At 33.1% G+C, this 9968-nt stretch overlaps 1 protein-coding gene across 1 annotated transcript; it reads left to right on the top strand.

Annotated features, from left to right (window-relative positions):
* The first annotated feature begins 1393 nt into the window (after positions 1-1393).
* LOC129220250 (phospholipase A2-like) lies at positions 1394-9603 on the top strand. Its single transcript, XM_054854665.1, has 5 exons — positions 1394-1623; positions 4095-4234; positions 5453-5612; positions 8143-8295; positions 9513-9603. Exons 1-5 carry the CDS (start codon positions 1394-1396, stop codon positions 9601-9603), a joined length of 774 nt encoding a protein of 257 aa, XP_054710640.1.
* Positions 9604-9968: the final 365 nt, after the last annotated feature.

Raw genomic sequence — 9968 nt, 5'->3', positions numbered from 1 at the left:
TTATTTAATTTTTTCACGAATGCTCTGTTCTTTCTGTGATTAAAGAAATATTGTGAGATTTGGCGATTGCTGTATGATGTCCGATCAAAGAGGGTGGGTTAGGACCCCCGACCCCTTGGTTTTGAATTACACTGCCAACCCTCGTCTATTAATGTAATGGACCCAGGGGTGTGAATAGGGTGGGTGGGGAGGAGAAGGGACACCTTTTGACCCGATCCTGACGGGGGGCCCGAGATTTTCAAAATGAGGGGTGAAATATATGTAGATGAAGAAGGTGAACAATATAGAGGGGGCCCGTAGAATTCATTTGTGACGAGCCCCAAAATTTCTGTGCACGCCCCTGAATGGACTTGCTGGGAAACAAGCCAATTTCCCCAGGAGTTAACTCAGGCAGCGCCACAAACTGCAATATGCTTTTTCTTCTGTCTCAAATATAAACTAATGCAATAATTCTTTATTCACGTAAACAAGCCCAATTCTAATTTTGTGTTTAATTGGATTGAAAAAGTTTAATCAAATGACAATTAGTTGTTAATTAAATATTTAAAATCACTTTCAGATGAGTTCATGTTTTGCAATTATAAGAATATAACAAATTCAATTCATTTGAAAAAAAACCTTAATGAGAATTGCCAACTTTTTAATGTTTGACAATATTTTGAAGAGTTAAAATTTAATGTTTGTAAGGGAGCGAGTTCGTTAAAAGCATTCACTTGTTGAATGAATAAAAATGAGCAGCATATTTCTCAGTACAAAGTTTTGTTTTGTGTGAGAATAATAGACAATAGTTATCGCGAATTTTGAACGAAGGTAATCTAATTTTTCAAAATGCAATGAAACCTAAGTTTAAAATTTGTTTTATACTATAATGCAAAAGTTTCACCATAAGTTAAATGGAAATGAAATCCACTTTGGCGTTGAAAGCCTTCTACAATTCCTGCTCAAATAAAGATGCGTTGTTTGGTTGTTAGGATGCTAGCTCCGTACTTCTAAGTTTTAATCTCGTTTTAAGTTGGATACTTAAAAATGCTTCAAAAATCTATCAAATTGCTGAAAGAGAGTTATACTAGTTTTGTAAAACAAATTCAAATTTCAGAAGTTTAAAATATCAACAGAGTTAAAACATGCTTTCTTTTTGTTGGACCAATGTCAATTTTCCCCGAAAAGTTGTCAGATAATGTTTAAATAGTTTGGCTCTCTTGTGTGTAGTAGTTTAATGCATGATTTCTTTCATTGCTGAAACCTATGAGCATTTTAATGGTGTTTGTTTCTCTATTTAAATGTCCTTAACACATATTTAATTTCTTTTTCTGTTTCAGATATTTAATGCATTGTCTTCGCATTGTAGACACATTGTTTTCAACCAAAACTCTTCTCAGCTGCTTTATAAAGGATGAACTGTTTTCAAGTATTTTACAGCTTTATATTTTTGATCGCAATATTGAAAAGTGGGAACGGGCTAATTCTTAAACACTCAAATGCTTTTGGGATTACAAGACCAACTGCAGCCGATAAGCTTGTATTGCTGCAGCGAGATGAATTAAAATTTCTCCTTCGTTTAAAAACGCAAGGAACACCACAGTCTGAAAGTAAAGAATATAAATGCCACATTCTAAGCGCATTGTAAGTAGTTTAGTATATGAATAATTTTTGTGGAGAATATAATGTATACTGTCAAGTGCCCATACTTGGAACAGTCTTGAACTTACACTTTTAGTAGCATAATATTTTTTCCATTCGAGCGAAGTATTCTATTTTTAGGATGTGCCTCTGTACTTCCTCAAGACTAGGTAAAGATATGTACCTTTAAAAAAAATCATTGGCCCAAGTTAGGGAGGGGGTCCCTAACTGACACTTATTTTGACCTTTCATGTATTTAGCAATCGATAATAGTTTGGGACAACACGTACCATTAAACAAGTTTCTTTGCAGCTCAATAAAGAAAATCATTAGATAGAAATAATACAATCTTGTAAACTTTCAATGATTTCGAAATGTACACTTGCCCCTGAAAACATTGAATGTCTCCCCATCCTTCTTAATTCTGTTGATCGTAATATTTATGCTTTCCCCTCAATATTTCGAAGCATAAAATCAATTGGTGAATCCAAATAATTGTTAACACAGCGTATTTTTACCTTTCCGTGTTCTTATTTTCACACTTTTTCAGTCATTTTCATTCCTTCTTAATACTTAAAACATAACTACAAATAAATTAGTCTCATCTATATTTCAAGACTAATTTTCATTAATAAATCTAATATGTAATATTTTGGCGAAACGTATTTTGATCATCAATAGATTCAAGTTTTTTCAACAATGACAACCGTTTTGTCTTACTATATGACACATTTATTTTCATAAAAATAGCAATCAATTTATAAAATTTTGTATAGATACGTTTCTATTAGTGCAACTATACACTTTGTTTCCAACATATTTCTAATGCACTTTTTATGCCTTAGTATCCTAACTTAGAACAGTGTCCCAAGTTTGGAGCGTGTTTGAAATGTTTCTAAATTATGAATAAATAAGTTCAACTAAGTTGGGTGGAAATGAATTTGCCCAAACAAGGCAGAGGTACATAGCCGAGATGGAGTGTTAAACAAATTCAAACTAATGCTGCTCAGTTAGCGTAGGTAACCAGTTATTTCCATACTTAAAAATCGCATATGTTTTCGATATTTTCAAAATTATAAAAATAACCTATAAAGCTGATACATCAAAGTTCAACTCACATTTCCTCATAAGATACCTGTTCATTTACTCTAACACCATTTATTTCTTACTGGTGAAATACCAACAGGTGTACCAGCCCTCAAAACTAAATTCGGAAAAATATCCAAGTTAGGGTACTGTCCCAAGTATGGGTACTTGATTGTAGTATTAAATTTTAAAATTTCATAATGTTTATAATTTTTGAAAGTTAGGGTAGATTTAGTAGTGAAGGAACACCCCACTATAGCTGGAGCAAACCTAACCTGGCAGCATCGTGAAGGTTGAGGATCCTAATAGCAGCAGGTTGGGGTTTTCTCAACTATAGTGAATGATCAGCTCGTAATAAAAAAAACTGGACCTATTGGCAGTAACTTTTATCTAGTTTTTTCCAAAAAGAAAGTAACTATAGAACGCTGTGTTTGCCCACTGTTTGGGGGTAATTTTTTACCGTGTTGGTTAAAGCTCCAGCAGTCGCCAACTGGTAACTATTTCATTGAAAATGGCTTCCAAAGACTAAAGTCCTAGTCACCAAAAGTTGCCATCATTTGTTTCTTTTTTGTTGAAAATAACATCAAACTAAGACAACACGCTCCCAATTCAGTTCTTCTGTTAGTTTTTTTCTCCGATAAGCGTTCTATTGAGTTAGCACAAACTTTCTTTGTCGTTCATTTCAGGCCGAATAATTTTAAGTTGAGACAAAATCCAATTGATCCTGGTGTTTTTACACTTACAAGTAATAAAAAATGGCCCGGCTTTACGATTGCGATTTTTTTTTTGCTGTAATGTTAGTTTTTGCGTTTACAGTCTTTTACGGTTCAATATTCCCTGGAAGAAAAAATACTGGTTAAGCGACACAGTTTTGAACTAATAAATTAAAGTCTGTATGAGTTTTCCCATGATTTCTCATTTAGTTATAATTGCCAACATTTGTATTAAATTTTAATTTAGCAAAGGGTTTCGCAAACCTTAACGATTGGGATCCCTGCTTTATACTATCTGAATGTTAAAAACTTAACATAGAGTTCTGTTCATCATGGAGGACTTGCAGACAAGACCGAAATGCTTTTGGCCTCTTAACTCTATTCAAGTCTTATTTCAGTATCAGTGCTACTAGCAGTACTAAATCAATTTCCTTTTCTTAAAGGAAATCGATATGCATTAGCGAACTTCATTTAAAAAAAAATTAATTAACAGTACCACCGGTGATACCCTGCACAGTTAAGTGTTGAAATGGAAACCATGACTAAAAATATTTCATACAAAATCTGGGACACAGGGAAAAACCTTCCTAAAAGTAACTTTGGCTCGCGGCTTTAGTACAATTGCTTTGCCGCTTTACCACACTTGTCCAATAATTTCTACTTACTCTTTTTCAGGTATCAAAGTCTTAGCAGAAGTTTGCAACCATCTCCTGATCATAGTAAGCTAATAAAACGCATACATCAACTGTCAAGCAGTTGCTCGAAATCAAATTTTAGAATGGCAGAATTTTTCAATCAGTCTTATATTTTTCCTGGTAAGTAACAGGTTTTCAATAACTGTTTTTAATGAATATAATAGTTGGATGTTACTAAAAGCAATTGAAGAGTCAAAAGTAAAAATGGCTTTCAGTCTTCCCTACTCAAAAATGGAACTCTGTTCCATTTTTGAGTAGGGAAGACTGAAAAATGGAACTCTGTTCCATTTTTCAGCACATTAGGACATAACTGTCGTATGTTACTTTTTGAAGAAGTCATCAGTAGGATTAAAACAGTAAGTCCACATCAAGTCGAGTTTTCAGGAGTATTATACTGCATTATTGAGATCAAACTTTTGGAGATTAATTTGCAGTCTTGCGATTTTCTGAGGTCTGGATTCCAAAAACTCATACTTCGAGTATTTAATAAATTTCAACTTCACATCATTCTTATCCAAAAGTTAAATGCTCTGAAACCTGAAAAATGTAGATGTGTTCTAAAAATATATTGGTGTTTTTCTTTGATTGAAGAGAAAAGTTTCTTGAACTGGACATTGCGATGCAGTTTTTGCTTCCTTTACCCGCTGAAATTACAGTTAAATTGTAATATACTTTAAATAAATTTACGATGTTTGCCTCAATCTGTAACTTTAGCTACTAAAAATTAGCCTTTAGAGTGGTTCACACACCAACATGGTGCGCATACCAATAATACACGCTAACACCATTAAGGCTCAATATTTGCGTTTTAAAGTTCTGATTTTTCCCCAACTTCGCCGACACTTAAAATTTTTTCCCACCTTCAATGTATGAAAAGATGACTGAAACGGGGGGGGGGGAGAGGAAATTTCGTGTCGGCAAAACTGGGGGGGGGGGGGGGGAGCATCGAAGTTTTTTGTTTCAAGAGTTGAAATTCCTCTCTTTTACGGTATGGTATAACAGTCGAGCTTTTCTGTTGCGCTTAATCTGGCTTCATATCTAATTCGAAAACTCCACTAATAGCTCTAGCAATAGCTATCTCAAATGCATACCAATTGAATTTATTAATCAGGATACGAATTGCTTTTTCGATTTACTTAGTACGCATCGCCATATACATGAGTTAATTTTAAGTGTGTACAGGAAGCAAGTATTCGAAACAAATAATAGTTTTAAAATGGTTTTATTTTACTTATTCCTCGTAGAAGTATTTTAAAGTCACTTTAAATGTTTTATATTCTTATTCTCATCAGGGCTATTTGTCTATTTGTTTTTGAACTTGGTTGATCGGTTTTATAGGTACCAAGTGGTGTGGTCAAGGAAACGTTGCCGAAAACTTCCATGACTTGGGAGTATTTAATGGAAGTGATGCTTGTTGTCGAGAACACGACTTTTGCGATGACGTCATAAATGCAGGTAGAACAAAACACGACTTGGTTAATCCTTACGGTACAACAAGGTAAATTAACAACAAAATTCTTACATGGATCTTTAAAAATTGTGTGCTAATTGTAGATTTAAAGACAATGCAAGAAAACGAATAGGTCCGAAAAAAAATCACTCAACAATTAATCCGAAACATGCTTTAAAATGTTTATTAGTTAACTAGTTAAATATTAGCAAAGGTGGTCATAATTTTTTTCAGATTTAGCTGTTTTTGAAGTTTCATATAGTTAATTTTGTCTAAAAAGATTTTTATGACGCGTCTTTCACTTTATGCACATTATGACGGACTGCATATTAACCGCTGAGAAGCATTTTGCATGTAATTTGTTTTAACTTTTATTTTTAGTGAATAATTAAAATTCTTAGTTGTTATAAATATCATAAATGCATATAATCCGCATTTTTCGAAAACTGGTAACACAATGTCGATGGATTTAGTCATTATCTCTTGTTTTTTTGGAACCACGTTGACTTTTTAACGACTGATATGGGAATCGGAAATTATTGACGGGAAATATTTTTAACGTAGCCAGTGCCAGTACACTGCAATAATTCCTGCTAAAAATCATTAAACTTGGGAAATTTTATTTTGAGTGAATCTTTATGAATTTAGTAAACTGTAGTTAATCGGATCAAATTTATTTTAAGATGCTTCTAATTTCTTAATATTTGTCTTAAGCTCGAGCATTTAACCACAAAAATCATTTTAGAGTAATATCAAGTTTTAGTTTACATGCGATAAATTGGCTAGCAGGGTTTTAAACACGAATAGCAACAGCTCAGCACAGAAATGTATCAGTGTGCAGACTGTTTATCAAGTCTTTCGTTGATAAGAAAATTTCGTAAGAAGAGTTAAATCAGAATTAAACATTCTCTTTTTACTTTGACCCTAACCCCAAAACGTGTTTGCCACAACGTTAATACAGTAAGTGTGTAGCTTTCGTATTACAGCGAAAATTTAGACTATTTTCAATTTCTCACCAGTCATTAGCGTTGTCGGAGTTTAACTGCTAGAGGTGAGCGTTTGTTCATAACAGCTTGTGAAAACTAGTTCAATCGTCATTTTAGTACCAGAAATCGTTTTATCGGGAATTTGTTTGAGGGGAATTTCTGCCCTTTGAGGAATACCTGAAGAAAAAAAACTGTCCAATTCAGTTAATCTTTTCAATAATTGATTTTCTTGTGAATCTTTTCTAAAATCACTTCATTTAAGATTTAATTTTAATGGTGTATTAGGATGAAATTTTTTTGTTCCTTGCTCCCAAAGTAATGCAGACTAAGTTATCTAATTGGGTGAGGGTATGCTTAAATGATTGTAGAAATCATATTTAAAGCAAATTGGCATACGAACCTTTCATACATTTAAGGGTAATGTTTCTGTTTGCTTTCATTGATTTTAGAAAACAAAGGTTTGCTATGTAAAGGACCAAAAACTACTTTAACTTCGAAAAAGTAATTGTTGGTCGCTAATCTATCTTATTATTAAATGCAAAAAAAGAAAAAAAGCTCATAAATATAGCTTACTTGCCACTAAAGTTTTTTGCATTTAAAATATCCAGCGAGTCGATATATGCAGAAAACACAATAAAACGAGTTATGCAGAAAACACAATAAAACGTTCTGCTGTAATCCTTCTCGGAACTATTTTACATTTCTAGAGAGGCAGAGATCATTAATTTCAAATCCTAGAAAAAAACCTTACTGATATGAATGTTTTATACTTTACACCATCGTCACCTACGACTCACAAAGGGGGTGCCGTAAGAGACGATAGGTGCAAAGTACTTTTAACAAATCGCGCCCTGGCAAGAAAAGTGACAGTACTCAAAACTTCGAGAAAAACGTGCGAAATATTGATTTAAAATCTAAATTTATTGCTCTTACTTGCCATAAACTCACAAAGCTAGTTTACGTAACTGGAGCATGCTGGCGTAAAAACGATTTAATAAATAGTGGCACATCATTAAAATTTCTTAAATTAGAAATATGTTTTACTTTAAGCATACAGTATTTGTTTGAACAACGAAAACAAACCATTAAAGATCACATCACAATGGTTTCGCGCGTATTGTAATATTTGACTGAAATCTATTGCGTACAACCTCTATTTTTCTCATAGTTTTTTTTGAGTTGCATAACTTCCTTGATGTGGTGTGATATGAATATGTACCGATGAATATGACTGCGGTTACGTGAAGGAATTCTAATTCTGCTAAGGATCGAAAAGTTGAGGAACCAATGCCTTACATGGTGTCGATCTGGTAGGATCAGTCAAAGGTACCCCCCCACCCGAAGGCGATGTGGCCCCCTCTCAGATGCTACAGAGCACCCTCAGGACAAACTCCTCAAAATGAGATCAAAAACTCTCAAAAGCACCCTAAATATTCTAATGAAACAATATGAGTTATTGACCCCCCCTTTCTCGTTACACCTACCTAAAAAATCAGTTACTTTTTCATTTAGGCACGACATAAATTTATTTTTTGCTAAGTCTTAATTTGTGTTTAAGATCAACGCTTGTATCAAGATATTTATCTTTTCAGATTGCACTGCAAATGTGATGAAGACCTGAGACAGTGCTTCCGGAAAATAAATTCGGTCATAGCCAACACAATCGGGTACATTTTCTTTTCCCTGTTGCAAACGCAGTGTTTCGACTTTGATCACCCAGCCATTGGATGTGAGACTTGGAAAAGGTAACATTGAACGGATTTGTTTTAGCCCTTAGGAAAGATTAACAATGATATTATATTGTTGAGCTAACTTCTTAGTAATTTTTAAATAAATTAGCTCCTTTTTCAAAAATGATATATTTTGGACTTTTAGCACATCTTTCAATCCGTAAAAGTTTTGTCATGTTTTCCTAAGATGAATCTTCCTTGAAATTTTAAGCGACATCCTTAAGAGATCATGTGAGGCAGTGAGAAGCAAAGGAATGTAAGTGGACATTTTAAAGATTTAAGTAAAATGCGTTTAAAATTTCGGTTCTGGGTAAGATTCCGCTGAAAAGTTTTTTCGAAATCATGCTGTCAAGAAGCACCTACTAGGGCTACTAGTAAAATCTCTTGTACCAAAACAGAGGTTCACTTACCATTTGTTCTGGTTGCCCCAAAATTTTTAATTTTAACACATCTCTTTGCTTCTCACTGCCTCATACGTAGCTTCAATTTCATAAAATCATATTGCAGAAAATGCTTAAATTTGCTTCAAGTTATATTTTTCCGTATCTACTGATAAAAATAACTAAATTGCAGATAGTTACAAAAAAAGAGCAAACATTTTTGTTGAGCGCAAAGATGCTACCCAGAGAACTTCAAATAAGAAATAACGGTGAGCCCTGTCACTAACATTTGTTATTGTCGGAACATTAGTATTACGAAATGTAGCGTTTTCTAATAGGATAATTGTTCAAAATAAAATTCAGTGTCTAGAATTCACTGATTTTCCAATAATGTCAGGACTTTAAATATGGAATAAGCTAGTTAACTTTTTTTATTTTCGAAAACATACTATTTTTATTCCTTGTTTAACCTTTAAAAATAGTTTACTTGTTTCTTCATTAAAAACAAAATTTCAACTCTTTTGCGAATTTCTATGAACTAAGGAAAATAAGAAAATGTATTTCCCCCGTGAGAAACATGTATTTCCCACGTGAAAAGCATTTTAAAAGTAGTTAGTGCGATATGTGCGAATATATCTGCGAAAAAAAACGCAGCTATATTTGAGTAGAATTTGATTCCTCGCATTCATTTTAACTAGTTACGGAAAAATGAAACAATATTAATGGAAGAATTATTGTGTAATCAAGGATTCAAATTATTTCTTATTAACATTTTTCAATGAATTTTTTAAAGTCAACTTCAAAAGTATAATTTTTCCATAGTGGATACTTTGTTAATGATTGTTTTTACAGGGGTGCTGTGAGACAATATTGCGTAAAATATAAACTGCTGAAAGATGAGCCGAAAAGGTGGCAGTGGTTTGACCAAGAGCCTTATTTTTGAAATTTGATTGAAAATTGCCACGACAATTCATGAAGCATCGGCATATCCTTGAAGCTACCTGCAAAAATAAGATTTTAATGGACTTATTTTTTTATGTACTTTGTGATAGTGTAATAAAGACGAATTTTAATCTTCCGTCTGATTACATGAGGGTATGCCTTTACAGAGAATTTATTAGAAACATGTATACAAAGTTAATTGTCGATGTTTGTTCCTTTTCTGGTGGATTTACAAGAAATTGTAATCTTTTAAAATACTTATTATTCTACTTTTACACTTAATTTGAATAAATTGGAAGCTTTTTTATTTTTAATGCTTCAAATCGGTTTTTATTTTGAGAAACGACATTTTCCGCATTACATTGC

Source organism: Uloborus diversus, chromosome 1 (genome assembly GCF_026930045.1).
Source record: "Uloborus diversus isolate 005 chromosome 1, Udiv.v.3.1, whole genome shotgun sequence".
Lineage (NCBI taxonomy): Eukaryota > Metazoa > Arthropoda > Arachnida > Araneae > Uloboridae > Uloborus > Uloborus diversus.
The sequence above is the reverse complement of the archived record's forward strand: the minus strand, read 5'-3'. Positions and strand labels throughout refer to the sequence as shown.

What these genes read in the sequence shown, in the direction of transcription:
- LOC129220250 (XM_054854665.1), top strand. Translation starts at nt 1,394, where the DNA reads ATGAACTGTTTTCAAGTATTTTACAGCTTTATATTTTTGATCGCAATA. An exon ending in TGCCACATTCTAAGCGCATT is followed by an intron (nt 1,624 to 4,094) that starts GTAAGTAGTTTA and finishes ACTCTTTTTCAG; the next exon opens with GTATCAAAGTCTTAGCAGAA. An exon ending in GGATGTGAGACTTGGAAAAG is followed by an intron (nt 8,296 to 9,512) that starts GTAACATTGAAC and finishes TTGTTTTTACAG; the next exon opens with GGGTGCTGTGAGACAATATT.